The 24838-nt window shown below is 42.8% G+C and overlaps 2 protein-coding genes across 3 annotated transcripts in view; both read left to right on the forward strand.

Annotated features, from left to right (window-relative positions):
• The window catches only part of ZNF649 (zinc finger protein 649), a 14748-nt gene extending 12975 nt beyond the window's left edge, over positions 1-1773 (forward strand). The window contains exon 5 of the mRNA XM_011946494.1: positions 419-1773. Within this exon, the coding sequence (XP_011801884.1) occupies positions 419-1773 (1355 nt within the window). The remainder of the gene's footprint in view (positions 1-418) is intronic.
• Positions 1774-6672: 4899 nt separating this feature from the next.
• On the forward strand, positions 6673-22979 carry ZNF577 (zinc finger protein 577). Of its 2 annotated transcripts, XM_011946211.1 has the most exons (8): positions 6736-6795; positions 7781-7872; positions 8806-8835; positions 14045-14243; positions 14522-14600; positions 16374-16500; positions 17482-17577; positions 21272-22979. In XM_011946211.1, exons 5-8 carry the CDS (start codon positions 14562-14564, stop codon positions 22477-22479), a joined length of 1470 nt encoding a protein of 489 aa, XP_011801601.1. In that variant the 5' UTR covers positions 6736-6795; positions 7781-7872; positions 8806-8835; positions 14045-14243; positions 14522-14561; the 3' UTR covers positions 22480-22979. The 2 variants fall into 2 exon arrangements, with proteins under 2 accessions (XP_011801600.1, XP_011801601.1); XM_011946210.1 differs by lacking the exons at positions 6736-6795; positions 8806-8835 and adding an exon at positions 6673-6728.
• The last annotated feature ends 1859 nt before the right edge of the window (positions 22980-24838 follow it).

Raw genomic sequence — 24838 nt, forward strand, 5'->3', positions numbered from 1 at the left:
TGCAACCTCCTTCTCCCAGGTTCAAGCAATTCTTCTGCCTCAACCTCCCGAGTAGCTGGGACTACAGGCGTGTGCCATCACGCCCAGCCAATTTTTTGAATTTTTAGTAAAGATGGGGTTTCACCATGTTGGCCAGGATGGTCTCGATCTCTTGACCTCATGATCCACCTGCCTTGGCCTCCCAAAGTGCTAGGATTACAGGCATAAGCCACCGTGCCTGGCTGGCAAATTTTATCTTATGTGTATTTAACTACAATTCTTAAAAGTTTTTTAACAGATAGGGAACATTTGTACTTGGAATTCCTTCCATGTTGGTATCATAGGGTTTCCAGTAAAAAGCCAGCCAACCCCAAGGCATCTTTGAAGCAGTTTTATTCCATGTGATGATCATGGAAGGATTTATTGTTCTCTCTCTTAGAAATTGAGAAAGCTGATCATCTGCAGCAGCATTTACAAAACCAAAGAATACTGAAGAGGATGGGACAACACTATGAATATGGAAGAACTTTGAAATCATATTTAGGTTTAACCAACCAGAGCAGAAGATACAACAGAAAGGAGCCTGCTGAGTTGAATGGAGATGGAGCTTTTCTCCATGATAATCATGAACAAATGCCTATGGAAATTGAATTCCATGAAAGTAGAAAACCCATCAGCACAAAGTCACGATTCCTTAAACATCAGCAAATACGCAATATAGAGAAAGCCCATGAATGCACTGACTGTGGGAAAGCTTTCCTCAAGAAGCCTCAGCTCACTGAGCATAAGAGAATTCATACAGGAAAGAAACCCCATGGGTGTAGCTTGTGTGGGAAAACCTTCTACAAGAAGTACAGGCTCACTGAACACGAGAGAGCTCACAAAGGAGAGAAACCCCATGGGTGTAGTGAGTGTGGGAAAGCCTTCCCCAGGAAATCTCAGCTTACTGAACATCAAAGGATTCACACAGGAAATAAGCCCCATCAATGCAGCGAATGTGGGAAAGCTTTCTCCAGAAAATCACTACTCATTGTACATCAGCGAACTCATACAGGAGAGAAGCCTTACACATGCAGTGAATGTGGAAAAGGCTTCATTCAGAAAGGCAATCTCATTATACATCAACGAACTCACACTGGAGAGAAACCTTATGGATGCATTGACTGCGGTAAGGCCTTCAGCCAGAAGTCTTGCCTTGTAGCACATCAGAGATACCATACAGGAGAGACTCCCTTTGTATGTCCTGAATGTGGGCAACCCTGTTCACAGAAGTCAGGACTCATTAGACATCAGAGAATTCACTCAGGAGAGAAACCCTATAAATGCAGTGACTGTGGGAAAGCCTTCATTACAAAGACAATGCTCATTGTACATCACAGAACTCACACGGGAGAGAGACCCTATGGCTGTGATGAGTGTGAGAAAGCTTACTTCTATATGTCTTGCCTTGTTAAACATAAGAGAATACACACAAGGGAGAAACGGGGGGATTCAGTGAAGGTGGACCATCCTTCCACAGCAAGTCACAGCTTAAGTCCTAGTGAACACACGCAGGGGAAAAGCCCTGTTAATATGGTGACTCTGCAGATACCTTCTGTGACCCCACAGATGCCATTTAACACCAGCGGGCTCCTAGCAGATAGGAACGTAGTCCTTGTGGGACAGCCACTTGCCAGATGTGCACCCTCGGGAGATAATAGAAGCTTTGCACAGGACAGAAGCCTTACAAATGCAGTGAACGTGGTCGTGCCTTCAGTCATCAATTACATCTTCTTTTTTGTTACAAACACATAATTGAAAACTGTATATGAAATGCAGAAAAGCCTTGACCAAAAGTATCTAGTTGATTATCTGGTTAAGTCCGCCATAAGATTTCAAGCTTGTCTCAATACAAAGCTTGAAATCCTGTGAATGCAGAAAGTAGGAAAGCCTCTTTTGGAAGAGGGACCCTATCATTGGTGATCACCATGGCAACAGTGAGCTCATAGTGGGTAGAAATACAGTGATGGTGGGAGAGCCTTTGTCCTTAAGAGGTGTCAGTACACACTGGAGAAAAACTCCTGGAAGGTAGTGAATGACAGCATTTTCAGTGGTACATTCTGCCACATCCTTTAGCAGGTGAAATCATATAGAAATAAAACACTGTGAACCCACTACTGTGAAGTGCCTTTATCAAAATATTAAAGTACTCTTGAAACAAAGAAGCCCTGCGGAAATGAGGATTGTTTGAGAGCTTTCTGTTCCATTGCTGACTTCATCATATGTCAGATAGTATAACTGATGTCTGTTTTTAGACAGAATATCTTGAAGAACTATTACTATTTACTGTGTTAATTATTCCAAAAGTTAAAGGAGATAGTGTCTGCCCCACATCACTGGTTAAGGTTATCACATTGAGGGAGGAAAAAAGGAAAAATTAATTGGGCAGAGAGCTAAAGCTGGCCTTTGGCAAAATTCTTTTAAACAGAAAGCCTGAAAAATCAAGCACAGGCACGAAGAGAGCAGAGTGGGGAAAACTCAGGCAGCAGCTACTCTGATAAGAAAGTAAGGCCCAGCATAGAAGCCTTTTGTTCTTTGTGTGATTAGTGGGCTCCCAGGAAGAAGTTTCCTCCCCTTTTCAGGCATGTACATGGTGAACTCCATGGGAGCTTGCAGGGGGAGTGAGGAGTCTTACTTAAAACAGACCCACAGTTACACAAACAGGAGAAGCTATGCTTTGTGCTTGCCTAAGGACAGCTACACAGATAAGGGGAGTTGCACAGACAGCTTCACAGATAAGTTACACAAATAGCTACAGAGATGAGTTTCACAGAAAAGCTTTTGAATTCAGTTGTAAAAATGGCAACCCATTCAGGCTCCCTTTCTGCTGTGGAGAGCTTTCTTTTTTCACTTATTAAACTTTCACTCCAACCTCTCCCTTTGCGTCCATACTCCTTAATTTTCTTGGTTGTGAGACAAAGAATTCTGGGTGATACCTCACAACCAGGGACTGCTACATTGTGATGCATTGGTGAGACTGTAACAACATTATATTCACTTCTCCCATTTGTGGGTTCCTTTTTTTAATTGTCTATCTTCAGTGCCCAACCAAGATCATATGACAATTAGCTGTTAAATTTCTGACCCTAAAGTTAATTCAATATTATTTCACAAAATGAGTCCTTCAAAAAGAAAGGGTAAGGGACAGGACCAAGGAATACCACAGTGCTAGGTTCCCTCTAGTGGGGCCAGAGACAGCTGATCTTCCCGGTTAGGTGTATAACATATCAGACGTCAAGTTTATATAAGATGTGACCTCCCTTCCTGGACTGGGCAACTGAAGCTGAAAGGTTTGGGTCAATCAACAGGGACTGGTATAAACAGACTGGGTTCCTACCCCAACTCAGCTCAACCCCTATCCAATAGATAGGGAACATCTGAGGCCCCAGGAGAGTTGGGGGGGGGGGCACTAATCTATCAATATGCTTTTTTTTCACAATGACAAGGCAGCAGAGACCTGGAAACATAAAGCTTTCCTTAGGCTGTCCCAAGCTCTGGCCACCAAGAGTAACCTGATGAAGCCCTGCTGGATCTGCCATCCTGGCCTACCTGTCACCACCTAGAGTGACCCTCTCATCCTACCAGTGATAAACTACACCAGTATACCTAACATGACAGCGTATACCAGCAGAACTCGAGTGGCTTACTGGCTTACCGAACATGGGAAGGAAGCAGAGGTGCCCTGTTTTAACTTAACCAACTGTGACAAAATGCCACAGCCACAACTAACAAAACCTTGGTGGGCTGGCACTTTGACGCACCACACTTTTGATTCCATGAAGAGCGTCCCACTGGTGATGATGAAAAGAAAGACTGGAGTGTTGTTAGCCATTTGTGCAGGGGCTTCATGAACAACATTGCGTAGGAGAAACTAAGTTCCTGTAACAGGTTTGAGACTTGGATGGCAAACACCAATGCCTCCACGCCCACGAATGGGCCACTGAACAAGAAAATGGAGAAGGGGTGTTGTGTGCACCTGAGAGCTACACCTACATTTTTCTCTGTGGGTGGTCTGGGGTTTATACAAATGTAGGACAGGCAATGCCATGCCTGATCCAAATTGTTGTTTTCAGAATCCTGGGAATATGAACTTGTAAACTCCTAGATAACTGACCAGCTGCAACCTTCCTTGTGGAATGGAACAGACCCAACATTCTTCCTGGCATCTATCCTCATTTCCTCCCACTGCAGAAGTACTCTCAGGTAAGTATCCTCGTGCCTTATGAAAAGAGGTCTTTAAAGGAGAATCAACTGTGTCCTGGTATCTCATATTCCACAGAGAGCTGAAGAGGCTGAACAGGATTAGGGGAAGACAAAGAGGTTCTGGAAGAGCTGAATCTAGTTGTAAACTGGAATACTGCAGGCCTTTGTCCAATCTGGATGATATTTTCCGAGGCTGATAGATATAATAATTGAACTGTGGTCAGTGGTAATGTCAATAGGTCCTGGCACAAAACTGATACTAGCTTAAGGCTGAGGTCAAGTCTATTACCGGAAAAGTGATACTTGAGGAGCTTGAGGTCTTACCACTTAGGCCTGTCAGTAGGTAAACTGTCTTAATTAGGGCAAGTTTTAAAAAAAATCAGTGTATTGTGGGGAAAAGAAAGAGAGATCAGACTGTTACTGTGTCTATGTAGAAAGAAGTAGACATAAGGAACTCCATTTTGTTCTGTACTAAGATAAATTCTTCCTTGAGATGCTGTCAATCTGTAACCCTAGCCCCAACGCTGTGCTCGCAGAGACATGTGCTGTGTTGACTCAGGGTTTAATGGATTTAGGGCTGTGCAGGATGTGCTTTGTTAAAAAAGTGTTTGAAGGCAGTATGCTTGGTAAAAGTCATCTCCATTCTCTAATCTCAAGTACCCAGGGACACAATACACTGTGGAAGGCCACAGGGACCTCTGCCTAGGAAAGCCAGGTGTTGTCCAAGGTTTCTCCCCATGAGACAGCCTGAGATATGGCCTGGTGGGAAGGGAAAGACCTGACCATCCACCAGCCCGACACCCGTAAAGGGTCTGTGCTGAGAAGGATTAGTGAAAGAGGAAGGCCTCTTTGCAGTTGAGATAAGAGGAAGGCATCTGTCTCCTCTTCGTCCCTGGGAATGGAATGTCTCGGTGTAAAACCGGATCCTACGTTCTGTTTACTGAGATAGGAGAAAACTGCCTTATGGCTTGAGGTGAGACATGCTGGCGGCAATACTGCTCTTGAATGCATGGAGATGTTTGTGTAAAGTCAAACATAAATCTGGCCTACGTGCACATCGAGGCACAGCACCTTTCCTTAAACTTATTGATGACACAGAGACCTTTGCTCACATGTTTTCCTGCTGACCCTCTCCCCACCATTACCCTATAGTCCTGCCACATCCCCCTTTCCGAGATGGTAGAGAGAGTGATTAATAAATACTGAGGGAACTCAGAGACCAGTGCCGGCGCAGGTCCCCTGGGACGACTTTTCTTTCTCTATACTTTGTCTCTGTGTCTTATTTCTTTTCTCAGTCTCTTGTTCTACCTGATGAGAAACGCCCACAGGTGTGGAGGGGCAGGCCACCCCTTCAACCTCCAGTCTTAAGGCGGTTTTCTCGTATCTCAGTAAATAGAAAATACAATCGGGTTTTACACCGAGACATTCCATTGCTCTTTAATGCACGGAGATGTTTATGTATGTGCACATCAAATCACAGCACCTTTTCTTAACCTTGTTTATGACACAGAGACATTTGTTCACATGTTTTCCTGCTGACCCTCTCCCCACCATTACCCTATTGTCCTGTCACATTCTCCTCTCTGAGGTGGTAGAGATAATGATCAATAAATACAGAGAGAACTCAGAGACTGGTGCAGGTGCGGGTCCTCCGTATGCTGAGCGCCGGTCCCCTGGGCCCACTTTTCTTTCCCTATACTTTGTGTCTGTCTCTTATTTCTTTTCTCAGTCTCTGGTCCCACCTGACGAGAAACATCCACGGGTTGTTGAGGGGCCGGCCCCCTTCAGTTCTCCACTTTGGTCGGCCGCTGATCAACCCTGTTCTCCATTCTCCACGCCGATTATAACCTAAGCTTTGCCGTCGTTTTACCCATTCTTTGACTCCTTCCTCTGAGGCTACATCTGATGTAGTTGTAAAGATACTTCTCAGGCAGTTCTCAAAGGCAGCTTTCTCCATGAGGTCCCCCCAGCTAGAAGCATCCTCAGGATAATAGCCCCTCCGATTGTTGCTCAGGTCCCTGCCTCTTGAAATTCCTCTCAGATTGCCACGCCCACATGGTTTCTTTCCATTCTTCTTAGGATTAAAGTGCCTAAATGTCTGTGACCATCTCTACCCAGCCTGCAGACAGATCAGGGCAGGCTTGAGCCTTTGAAAAACTAAGCAGTTTATGTAGCGCCCCTGGCGAATGTTGCAAAGCCAAAGTCCAGCAGTTCACGTGGAATGGAAAAAAGGTGGAATGGGTTGTTTTCAATCGCTTTTCATCGTCAGAGCCTACCTGTCTTAAGGCGCGAAAAGGGGAACTCCGCCTGCTGTACGGCATTAGGGTTGAAAATGGCTGCTCCCAGCAAGCATCCCCTGGGCGCAGACATATTGCATCATGAAGGGACGGCAGGAGCCGGATTTCGCGTCTCTGGAAAGACGCTGTGTGGCCTTCGCCGGCCGCCATCCCCGAAACTTGCGAGTGTCGCGTCTGCAGCTTGCGGGGTTCGCGGGGCGGTGGGCACAGGCGAGTGTTCAGGGCTTTAGGGTCTGTGACTCGCCTCCAGCAGTGGAGACAGAGGGTCATCGGTCTGGTCTGCGTGGGCTTCTGGGAATGCTTCAGAGCCAGGGAGAGCGCGTTGAGTTTTTTTTTTTGGTTGTTGTTCGCTAGCCCTTGGGGTCCGTGTTGCGGGGAGCTCGGGGGGAGTCCTCGCTGGGGATTCGTTTTGCAGAGTGGTGTTGCGGTTCCCAGAGTCTGGGAGCTCATGGGCTCCGCATTGGAACAAGCGCTTGGGAGGTCTTCGTTGCACAGTAGCACTAGGGCGTCGTGGTGGGGAAGCGAATCGTGTCGGTGTTGGAGACAGCTCTGGGCAATTCGTGTTCATTGCTTATCACATGCGTGCTTAAAAAGGGGTCTGCTGGTCCCCTTGCTTCCCTGCTCCTGTATATTTCGTAGAAAATTTGCTTTCAGGATCATTGCGAGCCAAGTAATAACATCCCCATCATTTTAAATACTCCTCCAGAAAATAACTCTGGTTTAGTGTGTTTCATGTTTAGCGTTGGGATCAGGTGTCTGGGTATTGGTATAATTTTACTCATATTTTGGGTTCAGGTGTCTAGGTATTGGTATAATTTTATTCGTATTTAATCTAACATCTTGTCAACTACATATTCTCATATTACATTCTCTTTGAGAGTTTTCTTTTTTAAACTGCTGCGGGTCCATGAGGTGGTTGCTTTAATTTGAGTAGAACTGATGTAGATCTAGATACAACACTTTCAGGAACATGTGATGGATTTCCATTAACTCAAGGTTTTTATTTCTTTGACTAGCTGTAGTGTTTTCCATACGTGTCTGGGACATTTCTGGTTATGCTTATTTTTACATAGTTAATACTTTTTGTTGTAAATCGTGACTTTTTTTTTCGCATAAGACCCCCCCCCCCGTTTCCTTTTTTTGTTTCTAATTTTACTTAGTGGACAAGAACAGAAGTTAAAAATATATACGTTTATTCTGTCACTTCATTCTACTCATGTCATTACACATAACTTATAAATTGATGTCTTTCTTTTTTCTAGTTGAGCATTTTTGTCATCTGCTAATAATTTTAGCCAGGTGGCAAGTGGATGGACTGTGGAGTAAGAAGTACCTGCCTCTGCCTCTGACTTGGGTATGTTAATCTCTGAGTCAGTTTCCTTATTTGTGGAAAAAAAGCTGTCCTAGTTTCTTTTTCATGGAATCGTTATGAAGATTAAGTGAGCAAATATTAAGTATGTTCAAAGTGTAGTACTAGGTACACAGTATGGTCTGAATAAATAATGACTGTGATTTATCAAGTTTTTATTTCTCTTTCCTAAGGGCTTTTGACCTTTAAAATTATTTTCATTTATTTTTTTTTTCTCTTTAAAATTTAGGCTGGGCGCGGTGGCTCAAGCCTGTAATCCCAGCACTTTGGGAGGCCGAGACGGGCGGATCACGAGGTCAGGAAATCGAGACCATCCTGGCTAACACGGTGAAACCCCGTCTCTACTAAAAATACAAAAAACTAGCCGGGTGAGGTGGCGGGCGCCTGTAGTCCCAGCTACTCGAGAGGCTGAGGCAGGAGAATGGCGTGAACCAGGGAGGCGGAGCTTGCAGTGAGCTGAGATCCGGCCACTGCACTCCAGCCTGGGTGACAGAGCGAGACTCCGTCTCAAAAAAAAAAAAAAAAAAAGCATACTTGTCAATAATGGTTTGTTCTTTTAATATGAGACTGGATTTTATTGGCTAAAATTTTATTTAATATTTTTGCATCAAGAAATGAAAAGAGATCTTGGATGAGCTTGGGAATAATCCATAATCCATTGGTGGAGAGGGACTGAATGGTGGTATAGATAAAACAAAATTAGGTGTGAGCTCATTGTTCTTTAAGTCACATGATGAATATGCGGAATTTGAGTATACTGTTCTTTTGCTTGAAATTTTTCACAGTAGCAAATTAAAAAAAAATTTTGGCTATACATTTATAAGAGAAATTGGTCTGTAGTTTTCTTAAGTTTTTTTTCCAAGTGATTATACTTGAAAAATCACCAGGTTAAGAAAATAGAATAATGTAGCATCCCAGAAGCCCTCATCTTCTCTGTCCTCTCCAGAGGTAATTGTTATCCTCAAATCATCATAGATGTGCTTGGTTGTCACCTTTATGTAAATGAAATCCTAAGGTACACATTCTTTTGTGGCTGGCTTCTTTTGCTCAGTATTTTTGTTGTGAAATTCATCTACGTTACTGCATATAGCAGTAGCTCATTTCTTCTTCATTGCTATGTAGTATTCCATTGATGATTATACCCCATGTTATTTATCCATTCCACTATCGAGAGACATTGTTATGGTTTATGGGAGTTATGAGAATTGTTGATATGAACGTTTTTCTACATGTCTTTCGGTGCGTAAAAGTTCTATTGAGGGCTGGGCATGAGAGCTCACGCCTGTAATCCCAGCACTTTGGGAGGCTGAGGCGGGTAGATCACCTGAGATCAGGAGTTTGAGACCAGTCTGGCCAACATGATGAAACCCTGTCTCTACTGAAAATACAAAAATTAGCCTGGTGTGGTAGCAGGTGTCTGTAATCCCAGCTACTCAGGAGGATGAGGCAGGAGAATCACTTGAACCCAGGAGACAGAAGTTGCAGTGAGCTGGGATCATGACATTGCACTCCAGCCTAGGCAACAAGAGTGAAACTCCGTCTCAAAAACAAAAAAAAGTTCAATTGAGCATATACTTAGTGTGTTAAGTATAGAGAAATGGAGTATGCTAGATACAAGGAGAAACCACAAATGTCCAATCATAATGGGAAATTCTTAACATACCTCTCTCAGTAACTGATAGAACAGGCAGATAAAAAGCTAAAAGGATATAGATTAACCATTGCTGGCAAACTTTCTGTCTGCAATTATAGAATGAAAGTAGCTATACAGAATGTATAAACAAATGGGTGTGGCTGTGTTCTGATAAAACATTATTTACAAAAACAGACAGCTAACTCACAATAGTCCCAACCCCTGAAAAGTTAGAATGACCTACATAATTAACAAACTTGACCAATCTAAAACACTGCACTCAATAATTTTCCTCAGATGCACATAGAACATTTATAAAAAGTCACCATATGGTTGGCCATCAGGGAAGTCTAAATAAATTTCAAAGGATTAAAATCATACAGAATATTTTCTCTACAGTGGAATTAAGCTATAAATCAATATCAAAATGATTTATTTGCCATAGAATAGTCATGTGACTTTTTGGAACTATCAAATCAGAACATGCTGTTTTCTTGTCAGAATGATTGGCAGTTATGCCATACACTTCTAAATAATCTGAGTTCAAAAAAAAAATCACAGCGGAAATATTTTTAATTGCATTTTAATAAGAATTCTACATGTAAACCCTTGTTGAGTTTAACCTAAGCAGTCAGTGGAGGAAATTTATAACTTTGAATGCAAGTATTAGAAAAGGAAGGATGAAAATCAATGAATAAGCACCTATCTCTATAATTCTTTATTTTTCTATTCTATTGATTCGTGTTTGGAAATGCTGGTTTTATGTAATTGTTAGGCTTCACTTTTTCTGTGATTTGTGAATGTTATGTAATGTTGGAGTCATCTGTATTGTAAAGATTAGATAGAACTCATCAGGCTCTGATGACTTTTTAACTTTTTTTCATGGAAATTGAGAGTATAGTATAATATTTGCCCCTAACTTAGTTTCAACAGTAATCAATTCATATTCATCTGTCATATCAGTCATATTTATCTGTGCCTCCACTTTTGTTTTACTCTGGAGAATTTCGTAGCAAATTCAAGGCTTCGTCCCTTGAAACTTGTAAGTATCCCAGTATGAATCTCTAGCTGGTATGGTCATTAAAAAAATTTATAACCACTAGACCATTTCCTTTTTGTTTTTTCTTTTAGAGACAGGATCTTGGTGTGTTGCTCAGGCTGGTCTTGAACTCCTGGGCTCAAGCAGTCCTCCTGCCTTGACTTCCCAAAGTGCTGGGATTACAGGTGTGAGCTACTTCACCCATCCTAGACCATTTTCAGTCTATCCAAGTTAATAATAATTTCTTTCCTTATCTTTTTGGGCAGACAGACTTTCGCTCTGTCACCGAGGCTGGAGTATAGTGGCACGATCTTTTCTCACTGCAATTCCCGCCTTCTGGGTTGAAGCAGTTCTCCTGCCTTAGCCTCCTGAGTAGCTGGGCTTACAGGCATCCGCCACCACACCAGGCTAATTTTTGTATTTTTTGTGGAGATGGGGTTTCGTCCTGTTGGCCAGGCTGGTCTTGAACTCTTGACCTCAAGTGATCTGCCCATGTTGGCCTCCCACAGTGCTGGGGTTACAGGCATGAGCCACTGTGCCCAGCCTATTTCTTTAGTTCATTGAATAGCTAGTCCGTATTCAGTTTTTTTCTGATCATCTCATCATTGTCTTTTAACATTGGATTCTTTGAATTGTGATCCAAATGATGTGGGTGCGTTTGATTTGCTTGTTGTATCTCTTAGATCTCTTTAATTCTATAACAACTCCCCTTTCTTTTTTAATTTTTCTTTGTTTTTTTTTTGTTCTCATGCGTCTTCATATGTTGTGGTAGGAAGTACACAGCACCATCCATGAAGGATTCTTACCTAAAAAAATTGAACATGGGACTAATCAAACCTCTAAGTTGAACTACTCACTTAATTAAAAGGAAAAATTGGGAGTTGGGTAGGTAGAGAACAACAAGTTAAACTATACCATGAGGCTGGGAGCAGTCACTCATGCCTGTAATCCTAGCACTTTGGGAGGCTGAGGCAGGAGGATTGCTTGAGGCCAAGAGTTCAAGACCATCCTGGCCAACATAGCAAGACCCTGTCTCTATTAAAAAAAAAAATTTAGCCAGGTGCAGTGGCTCACACCTGTAATCTCAGCACTTTGCGAGGCTGAAGCAGGTGGATCATGAGGTCAGGAGTTCAAGACCAGCCTGGCCAAGATGGAGAAACCTTGTCTTTACTAAAAATACAAAAATTAGCCGGGCATGTTGCTGGGCACCTGTAATCCCAGCTACTCAGGAGGCTGAGGCAGAGAATTGCTTGAACCCAGAAGGCGGAGTTTGCAGTGAGCTGAGATTGCACTACTGCACTCCAGCCTGGCGACAGATCGAGACTCCTTCTCAAAAAAAAAAAAAAAAGTTTTAAAAAACCCATACAAAATGATACCCTGATACAGCAGTCAGACAAATCCAAAGGTAGGCCATCATATGAGAGAAATTACCTGTTTCCTTTCTCTCTGCTTCATTCCTCCCTAAAGCAGATAAGGCTGAGGGCTTGTAATGGTTTGGAAGCATCCTAACTTTTATTTGAAGTGGAGGGCTTTTTTTTTTTTGCCTTTTTTTTTTTTTCCGAGGCAGGATCTTGCTGTGTTGTGCAGGTTGGAGTACAGTGATGCGATCATAAACTCAATTCAGCCTGGAACTCCTGGGCTCAAGCGATCCTCCTGCCTCACCGTCCTAAGTACCTGGGACTACATGCATGCACCACCTTGCCTGGCTAATTTTTAAATTTTTTTGTAGAGACAAGGAGGTCTTGGTATGTTGCCCAGGCTGGTCTCGAATTCCTGACCTCAAGGAATTCTCCTGCCTTCACCTCCAGAATTGCTGCAATTACAGGCCTGAGCCAACACAGCAGGCCCTAGTTTGTTTTTTTTTTTTTATTGGATACTGTTGGCTGCCAATCTGACATCCAAGCCCCTTTTGTTAAGCAAATTCCTCTTTAATTTAGATAGCTGTCCCTCTGGACATTTGACCTGAACCTCAGTTCAGTAGGAAATCCAGATTATTCTTACTAATGAGGGTTGTATATCATTGCCATTCTCGGTTACATTGCCATGTTCTCCGCGTGAGTATCTGGTGCAATTCTGATGTATTACATTTGACGGAAAGTCTGCCATGAGCTTCTGGGAAATGGCTGGATCCTGGATTTTTCAGCTCTGGAGATCTCAACTCCAACCCGGAGATCTCAACTCCAACCCATTCATGCATAACTGCCTTTTCCACCTCTTAGCCATCCATACGGATTTCTACATTTGGGTTGGGTACCACTGTTTTTGGACTGGCCCTGTAGGGAGGCTAGACTGAAGGGCTGGGGCTGGGATGAAGCAGTCTCAGGATTGAAGGTAGAGGAGGTTTGCATTTTGACCAGTGTGTTTACCGGTGGGTCAGAAAATGGCTTGGAGATGAGCTCTCTGGGTATAAAGGATACAGGCTTGCTAGAGAGTCTTGAGAATGACTTGCTGGGGTGACAGCAAAATTCAAGTTGGTCTCACAGTGTGGGTGTTCTCAGAGTGTGAGTTTCTAGTGCGGCTTTTGGGGAGACTGATCTCTGAACTGCTGCTTCTGGGGCAAGGATAGGACTGCCTTTGCTTTCCTGCCTGTGTGGAAGGAGCAGGCTGAGCATGCACACTGAATATTGCATTAGGAGATCGCAGGCTCTTGTTTGTGTAGCTGGGACTGTGTGGCCCACCCCACTGTGTAAAGCACTGGGAAGTAAAGTTCTAAAAGTGAGCGGGAAAGAGAACAAATTTGCACTGTGAGGCTGTTGTAGGAGGGAAGTGTCACAAGGGAGAGAGCCAGATGTAGATTCAAGTTCCCACGCTTCTAATTAGGAAGAATGTTAACCTGCACAGCACACTTCATCTCAGCAAGCCTCAGCTTACTCATGTTTAAAATGGAAATAATAACGAGTACCTTATAAAGTAGTATTGAGGGTTTAGTAAGACAGTGCGTATGGTTTGTTTGATTAGTAAGACAGTGCAATAAACCAAAAATTTAGGAGCATGTGGCTGCCGGTGAATTTAAGTCAGTTTCCTGAGCCACCACTTCTTTTATGTTTTTATTTTTAGAGACAGTCTTGCCATGTTGTCCAGGCTGGTCTTGAACTCTAGAGCTCAGGTGAGATCCACCCATCTCAGCCTCTACGATAGCTGGGACCCTAGGGCCCATGCCACCATGCCTGGCTTTACCACTTCCTTCATTGTCTTACCTAAAACATTTATGTGAGAACTTGGCAGTAGACAAGACCATGAGGTGGTTTTTGTTTACTATCTCCTGTTTCACATCCATTCTATTTCTGACATAACCCAAAAAAAAGAAAAGGCATTCCTCTTGCTCATTCCGTATCTTCCTATGGACCAGTGCCCCATGATTCCAGGGTGTTAAGGAGACTGATGAAATATTGGAACCTGATGTTAATGTGAGTCCAGATGGCAATTGGAGGCGTGTGGTCCTAGGAGCGTGTTTCTTATCATTGAATTTGGTCTTGAATCCCCAGGTTCTAGCCTATAGGAACAAGACATTTTCAGTAATGGAAGAAAGAGCTTCCAGGCTGGGGACAATCATCATTTCCAGTGGTAGCTTGACCTGAGATGATACCTGACCACAACTTCTGGGAAGGCCCAGAATAGACAGAAGAGAGAGAACACCCTAGAGTTGCTAGCCCCTAAGAGTTGAAGAAAATGGCCAAGGCCCAGGTGAGGTTTGTTGTACCTATTTTGTCTTTTGTTTCCCAGTGGATCTGTGGAAGCTTGTAAAAGACAGTCTGGTTAAATGAGAGAGTGTATTCGGATAAAAATCAGGATCTGTCAGAAAATAAGTTTAAGTTGGAATCTTAAAATCCTGGCAAATTAAGAAACGAGATATATAGATCGGGGGGTTTGTGCCAAGTTCTTAATGTCGGAACATTGCTAAGTGACTGTTAAGACCCTGTGGGTTTTCTCTGCTTTAAACTGTGTCTCCTCTTTTTTGGCAGCTGAAATAACAGGAAGCACGTGAAAAATGCCACAATTGTAATGTCTGTGAGGAGAGAGCAAGGCAGTTCTTCAGGGGAGGTAAATGTGTCATTGCTGTTAGATCTTGAGAAATTTCTTTCCTTCAGAGAGCTTTTGTGGTACAGTATCCTCAAAGCCACCCTTGTAATAAAGGCATGGGATGTTTCCTTTGGCTTTTTCCTGTTATTTAGTGGGGTAAGCTAAGGAGTAATGCCAAAGGAAAACTGGATTGGACAAAATTCTTTGAAAATAGGGTACTTTGAAAATAGACGCTCTGGTCATCTGACTTTGCCCAGAAGTAAAGCCTAGAGTATCCAATAGAATGAATGGGCTGCCTGACCTTTGATCCTCCATGAAGTAGAATTCTCTCAGCCAGATTTTTGTTATTGATACAGCAGGAGACAACTAACAGCTCCATTCTGTGGTAACAGCTGGGAATGCAGATACTGACAATGCTTCTTTCTTACCTTCTTAACTCCAGGTTCAAAAAACAAAGCACCAGTTCTGCCTGTTTTGCTTTTTCTATGTTTAATTACCAAAATAATACATGGCTACATTTGCATGCAAGAGATGCAAGCAAACAGAAGCATTTGTATCAAAAGACAGTATCTCCTTTCACCCTTTTTCTGCCCAAACTTCAACCCAAAGGGTAATAAATAAGTGTTCATAGTTTGGGTCTCTATCTAGTTCCTCCCTGTGATTGACATCTGATAGAATATATTTTTATTTAGGTACATTTCTGTATACATACGTGTGCACTTATATACTTGTGTATATTATTACTTTTTTTTCCCCCAAGATGGAGTCTTGCTGTCTTGCCCAGAGCTGGAGTGCAGTGGCACAGTCTTGGCTCACTGCAACCTCCGCCTCCTGGGCTCAAGCAATTCTCCTGCCTCAGCCTACTGAGTAGCTGGGATTACAGGTGCAAGCCACCACACCCCGCTAATTTTTGTATTTTTAGTAGAGATGGGGTTTCACCACGTTGGCCAGGCTGGTCTCGAACTCCTGACCTCATGAGTGAGCCCCCGCCTCAGCCTCCCAAAGTGCTGGGATTTCAGGCGTTAGCCACGACGCCCAACCATATTATTACTTTTTTTTTTTTTTTTTGGAGACGGAGTCTCGCTCTGTTGCCCAGTGGCGTGATCTTGGCTCACTGCAAGGTTCGCTTCCTGAGTTCACGCCATTCTCCTGCTTCAGCCTCCTGAGTAGCTGGAACTACAGATGCCCCCCACCATGCCCAGCTAATTTTTTGTATTTTTAGTGGAGGCAGGGTTTCACCGTGTTAGCCAGGATGGTCTTACTCTCCTGACTTCGTGATCTGCCCTCCTCGGCCTTCCGAAGTGCTGGGATTACAGGTGTGAGCCACCACGCCCAGCCATATTATTACATTTTTTAAAATATGTCTTAGATCATATATTATTTGGGAGCTTAATTTTTTGCGCTTAAGAGAATTCCTTGGAGATCATTGATAATCATGTGGTTATGTATACATCTACCTCATTGATTTTAACATTTTTGTAGTATAGTACAGCATGGAGGTGCTGTAATTTAACCCTGTCTGCTTTTGATAAACATTTAGATTATTAAGTTTTTCGTTATCAGAAACAAAGGAATAATGAACATTCTTATTACACGTTCATATCTATGCAAATACTGCCTTAGTGTTTTTTTAGGGTAGGAAGTATTGCTGGAATTCCATGGTCCTTCGGTATGTGAAATAGTCACGGTGTGCATAATTTGTCATGGAGAAAAGGATGAAGACGTGTCCCTGTCCCTCTTTTCTGCATCATCTGTTGTTATCCACCTCAGATTGCGTTGGAATTGTTCTTATAGGGATCACTGTCATTCGAAGATGTGGCTGTGGACCTCACCAGGGAAGAGTGGCAGTCTCTGGACTGGTCTCAGAAGGTCTTGTACAAGGAAGTAATGTTGGAAAACTACAGCCACCTAGTATCAGCAGGTGAGGACAGCGTCACAGTCGCTTACCTTTTCTTTCTTATTTGGTGACCTCTGTATGGTCCCGTAAAGATTTAATGGTTTAGACTAAAGCATTGTATGTCATAGATTTTTTGTTGTTGTGATAAAATGTATAACATAAAATTTACCATCTTAACCATAAGTGTGCAGTTCGCTGGGATTCACTCATAGTGTTATACACCCACCACCACTACCTTCTGTCTTCTAAAACGGAAACTCTGTACTCACAAAACAACTACCCATTCCCCCACTTCTCCCCAGCCCCTTGCAACCACCATTCACTTTCTGTCTTTAGGATTTTGACTTCTCTAAGTACCTCATCTAAGTGGAATCATACAGTGTCTGTCTTTTTGAGTCTGGCTTATTTCACTTAGTATGATGTTCTCAAGGTTTATCCGTGTTGTCGCGTGCGCCTGAATTTCCTTTTTAAGGCTGAATGATACTCTTTTGTATGTATATACCACCTTTTGCTTATCCACTTCTCTGTTAAGGAACACTGGGTTGCCTCCACGTTTGAGGGCTTGTGAATCACGTTGCTATGAATATGGGTGTACAAATATCTCTTCGGGACCCTGATTTCCATTCTTTGGGGTATATACCCGGAGGTGGAATTGCTGGGTGATATGGTCATTCCTTTGTTAATTTTTTGGGGAACAGTTTTCCACAATATCAGTACCATTTTACATTCCCACCAAGAGTACACAGGGTCCCAGTTTCTCCACATTGTTGCCAACAATTGTTATTTTCTGTTTTTTTTTTTTTTTTTTGATAGTAGCCATCCTAATGGGTATGAGTGTGTAATAGACTTGTATATTCCTCCCTGGCACAAAGTGGTTGTGCTTTTTACTGAGTGAAAGATTTTTACTTTATCAAAGTGCAAATGCTGTGGTTCCTGAGACATAACTCTATCTTCATCCATTCCCCAAGCACACGTGCCAAGTGTTCAGTGATCTCCCGTTTACAGGGTATCAAGGCACCAAGCCAGATTCACTCTTCAAGTTGGAGCAAGGAGAACCCCCATGGATAGTAGAAGGAGCAGCCCACAGTCAAACCCGTCCAGGTAAGTGAGTGAAAACTAAGAAAATGGGGAGAAATGGCATGAAAATCCCAGCTGGTCGGAGAAGGGTTGATGCTTTTAAAATGTTCTTTAGAGGACTTTACAGTAGGTGGTGGCCCAGAAACCTAATCAGCCTTTCTGCCTCTGTGTCCATCCCTAATAGAACTGTCCCTTCCCGGCTCTCAAAGGATAATGTCTTCTTTTCTTCTATCTTCTGGATCTAATTTCAGTCCATCTCATTGAAGACCTTGAATTCTTACCTGGTTCCATTCTTCCCAGCCTGCTCCCAGCTTTTGTCCCTTCCTGCTCCCTACCTTACTTGCTTTGAAATTCCCCTTGTAACCCATCTGGATTGTGTTGCCTTTTTTTTATTTTTATTTTTTGAGACAGAGTCTCTCACTGTTGGCTGGGCTGGAGTGCAGTGGTGCAATCTTGGCTCACTGCAACCTCCACCTCCCAGAGTCAAGTGATTCTCATGCCTCAGCCTCCCGAGTAGCTGAGATTACAGGTGCCGGCCATGAGGTTGGCTAATTTTTTGTATTTTTAATAGAGATGGGGGTTTCACTACATTGGCCAGGCTGGTCTCGAACTCCTGACCTCATGATCCGCCCACCTTGGTCTCCCAAAGTGCTGGGATTTCAGGCATGAGCCAGTGCACCTGGTTCGATTGTGTTACTTTTAGCACTTCTGTCGCTTAAAAGCGTACCCCGGCCCCTTTGGAAAGGGCCGATTTCCTTTACTGAAAATCACCTCAGCTTAGCTCATGTCAAAGCCCCCACACCTTGTCTCTCAGGGCATCTCTGTCGAGTTACTCACCCACTACTCCCCACCTTTCCAGCTTCTGTTTTCTTTTTATCTTCTGCTGATTCTTCTGGTAGAAGTTTAATTCACCCTCAAGGCCTAAGCTCTCTGTTCCCTACTGGAGACTCGCAAATAGACATCTCTGCTGCTAACGTCTCATCTACACTCTAACCCGCTGTGTGTCGCCAGCCGCCAGGACAGCTCGCCAAATATTTCCTTCTTCCAGTATGTGAAACCGGAATCCTCCTTTCTCCCAGATGTTTCTCCCATCATATAGTATACTCATATATACTAAAGATTTTAGCTCTGTCTTCTGACAAATAGCTTTATGCAGATATCTCCTTTTCCATAATCTCACCTACCTTCTTATTCTATATTTTGCCAGCACTCAGGACGAGTATTCTGTGAAATTCTCCTTCCCTCGGCTTCAGGGTTAGAAGCTGGGATTCTCTTTCCTCCTGGAAAATCCTTTCCCTCCTGGAAAATCCTTTCCCTCCCTGTGCATTATATTTAGGTTCTGCTGTATTGCTCACCACTCTGGTTCCTCCTCATCTTGGCGTTGCTTTGAGTCTTCTCGGTTTACTCTGTTCTATGTCTGAACCTCTCAGCTGCTTCTGTTAATTTTTATTGTTTTGAACACTCCACTCTCAAGCCCCACCTCACAGTAGGCCATGGCAATAGAGGTTCGCATCACCTCCATTGCTGCACCTTGGACTGGCTTCCGTTTTTCTGAGAGTTCCATTTGATGTGATGGCTTCATTCCCCTCTGGGCAGGGGCCGTCAAGGTACTGGAGCTTGATGAGAAGACATGAGGAGTGAGTGTTGCTTGAAGAAACAAGAGGTCCACATATATTCAGAGATTCAGAAGAGAAGAACCCAGCCACATAGAAAAAGTATTAGGGTCGTGGTAGGAGAATCAGAAGATGTCCATGAAATAAGTGACAAAATTATTACAAGGAGGAGGAAGGCATATGTTTTATTGAATGCTACAGATAATGTCAAATAACATGAGGACTGACATCTGTGCATTTGATCATGTTGCATTTTTACATCCAGATACTGCTGTCTTTCACTGTCACCTCTTGTTTTACTTCCAAGAAGTAGTTTTTGACTATTGCAGGGCACAATTGGAGCTCCCTCTTTTTTTTTTTTTTGAGACAGAGTTTTGTTCTTGTTGCCCAGGCTGGAGTGCAGTGGCCCAATCTTGGCTCACTGCAACCTCCGCCTCCCAGGTTCAAGGGATTCTCCTGCCTCAGCCTCCCAAGTAGCTGAGATTATAGGTGCCCACCAATATGCCCCGCCAATTTTTTCTTTTTTTTTGTATTTTCAGTAGAGACGGGGTTTCACCATGTTGGCCAGGTTGGTCTCAAACTCCTCCCACCTGCCTTGACCTCCCAAAGTGCTGGGATTACAGACGTGAGCCACTGCGCCTGGCCACCCTCTTTTCTGACTTTTACCTCCTTTGTGTCTATGCTGCACTAACTTAATAATGGTCATGTATTGTTTTGTGCGTGTATTTTACTGGTTGGTATGAGGCTTCTTTTATCCTCATTTTATTAAATGGCACCAGCACCTACATAGGTGTTTAAGCCACATATTGAACAATTATCTTCAATTCTTCCCTTTTCTACTGGCAATATTTGTTCTAAGAGTGAATCCTGTCTTTCCCTCCTCCATACTTATGTCCTTGTGTTTTCACATTTCTCCATCTCCATTGTAATTATTCCTGATCAAGCCACTTGAATTCTGCCATAGCCTCTGGGGTATTCTCTTCTATAATTTCATCTCTCCAATTCATTCTCCATAGAACAATCATGTTTTGGAACTGTCAATTCAGAGCATGTTTTCTTGGCAAAAAATGTCTGGTGGCTTACTGCCATTGTTCTTAGGATAAGTTCCAGTTTCTAACAAAGTCTTCCTCCAAAATCTCTATGTTGTTAATTCTGCCAGCCTTGCCAAACTTTTGTAGTTCTGCTTCACTCAAGCTCAGGATATTCCAGGTAAACCAGCTTCTCTTACATTTTTTTTTTATCACCTAGGTTTTTTTCTGCCTCTGGGTTTTCACACTGACTGTTCCCTTTTCTTGGAATATGTTCTTTATTTTGTTCCTTGCATAACATTGCTCATTCTTACCCTATGGTGTGAGCCACTTCCTTTGTCCTGTTCTTCAGGTTCTGTAATTTTCTTGCTTCTTTGCATACCTGTTGATTCTCTGTCTTTACCTGAATGACAGGTTCATGAAGAGAGAGAATATATTATTAGTCACTGTAGTATCCCAAATACCAGTCCATTCAGCGTTTGTTGGGTGAATATGTCCATCCCCTCCATCTATTTTTGATTTATTCCGGTTGCAGTGTGTTTCTGTTTCTACTCTGTCTCCATTTGCGAGGTCCGATTTGGGAGGCAGCCCAAGTTGAATTGATTCATTGTAGAGTATTTAGTAGAGACAGGGTTTCACCATGTTGGCCAGGCTGGTCTCAAACTCCTCCCACCTGCCTTGGCCTCCCAAAGTGCTGGGATTACAGAGTTGCTAAAGTTGTTGTATTTTCCTTTCACTGTTTTATAGTATCATCCTTTTTCACAGAGGGTGAGGTACACTACTCTGAGACCTGAGATCTTATAAAAGCCAGCCAAAACCATGGCATTTTTGCACCTTCTGCGACCTCCACCAAAAATTATCATGGATGTTCTTATTGTTCTTTTTCCTAGAAGAAATTTGGGGGGATTGATCATATGCAGTGGTACCCAGAAAACCAAAATAAGCTTAAACATTTCAAAAGATGTCAGTAAAGTTATGCCCTTGGAAAAAAGTTTGATTTATTTAAGAGCGTTGTTCCTTTAATATAAAGACACAATAAGTTTGGCTCACATTGTAGAAGTTTGAAATCTCATTTAGGGTTTGTTATCCAGAATAGAAGATACGCAGGAAAAGATTCTGATGCATTTGGTGGATATGGGAAATCATGCCTCCATATCAAGCGTGACAGAACTCTTACTGGAGTTAAATACCATAGATGTGTTAAACCCACCAGCCCTAAATCACAGCTCAATGCCCATCAAAAAATTTGTGTAGGAGAGAAACCACATGAATGCAGTGTGTGCGGGAGAGGCTTCTCCAGGAAAGCACAGCTTATTCAACATCAGAGAACTGAAAGAGGAGAGAAACCCCATGGATGTGGCGAATGTGGGAAAACGTTCATGAGGAAGATTCAGCTCATTGAGCATCAGAGAACTCACACAGGAGAGAAGCCCCATGAATGTGGTGAATGTGGAAAAGCCTTCTCCAGAAAGTCACAGCTCATGGTCCATCAGAGAACCCATACAGGAGAGAAACCCTACAGATGCAGCGAATGCGGAAAAGCCTTCAGCCGGAAGTGCCGGCTCAATAGACATCAGCGATCCCATACTGGAGAGAAACTCCATGGGTGCAGTGTGTGTGGGAAAGCCTTTTCTCAGAAGGCTTACCTCATTGCACACCAGAGACTTCACACAGGAGAGAAGCCTTACAAATGCAGTGATTGTGGAAGAACCTTCTATTTTAAGTCAGACCTGACCAGACATCAGAGAATTCATACAGGAGAGAAACCTTATGAGTGTCATGAGTGTGAAAAAGCCTTTAGAAGCAAGTCAAAGCTCATTCAGCATCAGCGTACTCACACTGGAGAGAGACCATATTCATGCAGCGAATGTGGCAAAGCCTTTGCCCACATGTCAGTCCTCATTAAACATAAGAAAACTCACATAAGAGAGAAAGCCATACATTCACTGAAGGTGGAGAAACCTTCTTCAAGGAGTCATACCTCCTTATACATGAGTGAACACATGCAAGATCAAAAGACTGTACCTATAGAAATGCCTGCCTCAGGATCCCCGCCATTGTTAAACAAGAGTGAGTGCCTAGCGGGTAGAAATGTAGTGATCGTAGAACAACCTTTTCCAAGAAATCAAGCCTTTGTAGTTAATCGGGAATTTGAACAGGGAATAAGCCTCGCAAATGAAGTGAATGTGGCCCCATCAGTAATAAACTATATCTTGTATGTTACAGATTACAGATATTACATAAGAATAAATCTTCTGATACCAGAAAGGTGGGAAAATCTTTAGTAGGAATCCTGCAGCCACTATATGCCTTAGAGCTCATTTAGGGCTGAAACACTGGAGGCAGTGGTCGTGGAGGACATTTCTGTGAGAAGTCAAACCTGTTAAATGCCATTGAAATCATGTTGGGCAGAAATGCATCTGTTATGAGGAAGCCTTTACCTGGATATGATATCTCAGTTGGTATCAAAAGAATTCTTACAGGAATATTTATGAAAGATTGTGATGGTGCTTTTAGCACGAAATGGTGCTTTGTGTGCCAAAGAAACAAAGACAACTGTAGAGGCAATGGATATGGAAAACATTTTTAGTAAAATATGGGAGAATTTATAGAAAAGAAAAGCTCTTGAAAGTAAGACATGATGGAAAGTCACCAAATTAACTCCTGTGTCACAGTTTTATGTCTTGAGAGTCTTGGAGGGACATGTTTAATAAGTGAAATCTTGAACCCCAGGAATGGTATTATGTAATGAAAACCTATGAATATAACAAATATGGAAGTAAAATTATGTTAGTTTCTTATGAGTGCTGCACCCAACTAACACAGATTTTAATGGCTTAAAACAACACAAAATCATTATCTTAGCGTTCTGGAGGTCTGAAGTCCAAATGCATCTCACGGGGCTACATCAAGCTGTAGACAGGGCTGCTTTTCTTTTTGGAGGCTCTAGGGGAGCATCTTTCCTTGCCCTTCCAGCTCCTAGAAGTTGCCCAGATTCTGTGGTTTGGGGCTTCTTTCAAAACCAGCAATGGCCAATCAGTCTGACATCACTCAAACACTTGAGTGTTCTGTCTCCCTCTTCCATGTTTGAGGACCCTTGTGATTACACTGGGAAAACCCAGAGAAGCCAGGATAATCTCCCTATCTGATTATGATCCAAGTATGTTAATATTTTACTCTGTAATCACAGAATCTTATGCTATGATTGTTATATGTGAACATTGTAGATGCTCTTGAAATGTTAAAATCGCATTAGCACTGGAAAATAACTCCTAAATGTCCAGAAAGAACATGAGATTTATGATGCTTGAAATGTTGCTAAACATAAATTTGTATCTATTCCGAAATTACATAAATTAACATACCCAGCCAGGCACAGTGGCTCACACCTGTAATGTCAGCACTTTGGGAGGCCAAGGCAGGATGATCACTTGAGCCCAGGAATTTGAGACCACCCTGGGCAACATAGTGAGACTCTTATCTCTACAAAAAAATAAAAACAAACAATAGCTGGACATGGTGGTGTGTGCCCATAGTTCCAGCTACTTGGGAGGCTGAGGCAAGAGGATTGCTTGAGCCCAGGAGTTCTAGGCTGCAGTGAGCTGTGATCATGCCACTGCACTCCAGCCTGAGTGACAAGACTCTATTTCTAAAAAAAGGTTGGGGGGAGGTGGAACTAACATGCCTTATTATGAGTATGGAATGCATATGACATAATGCACCTGGATATTGACTAATCTTTTTCATAGCCAACTCCAACAGTCCCTTTTTCTTTTACAGTAAATGTCTAATGTATATAATCTCCTGCCTTAAATGTCTAAAAAAGATACACAAAATGTATGAATGAACTTCATCAGACATTGAGAAGCGAAGGGCTCAGGATGGCTTTCCATGAGAGAAAGGAAACAATGAAATGAGCCTTATGATTGCCCCAGCTTAGTGCCTGGAGAAAGTTTCCAGTCTGCAGCAATGACAGGAGAAAGCCAAGCAGATCCCAGCCATCTTTCTGAATTGGGACAGAGTTTAGGGTTTGAGGAATTCAAGGTGACCCAAATTCATGAGTTGGATTACTGGAGAAGAGCTACACTCAGGAATTGAGAGTCCTATCGAGTTTCCCCCACAAGCCTTTGAGTCGTAATCAGCACATGCATGTGAGGAAAACCCCCCTAGGCTGGAGGAAGAACAGGAAGAAATGAACATGCAGAAAAATCCTTGGGTTATACACAAGGTTGGGAGTAATTGGCATTTCCACCAGCTGGAATGGAAACACCTCCTAACATTTGGAGAATCACAGTGGACCTTAAGTAAGAAGTATTGCCTCTGTGGGTGGCTCAGATTTGCTCTACAGTAAAGGCTGACTGGAACCCTCCTTAGAAAGCATACATGCAGTCCACAGAAAGGCAAAACTGTCCAAGTAATTTAGCAGTTTTCCAGACAGAGACTAATAAAGAAATAGAAAGCAGTCTATCAGATAGTCAGTAATTGGCCATATCTGGCATCCAATCAAAACTTACCCAGGTGTGCAAAGAAGCAGGAAAGTATAACCCCATAACATGAAGAAAAGTCAGTAGAGACCCAGAAGTGACACACTGATAGCAGAAAAGGATGTTAGAAACAGCTGCTATAAATGTCGCATATGAATCA

Source organism: Colobus angolensis, unplaced genomic scaffold (genome assembly GCF_000951035.1).
Source record: "Colobus angolensis palliatus isolate OR3802 unplaced genomic scaffold, Cang.pa_1.0 Scaffold25, whole genome shotgun sequence".
In the NCBI taxonomy this organism is placed as follows: Eukaryota; Metazoa; Chordata; class Mammalia; order Primates; family Cercopithecidae; genus Colobus; species Colobus angolensis.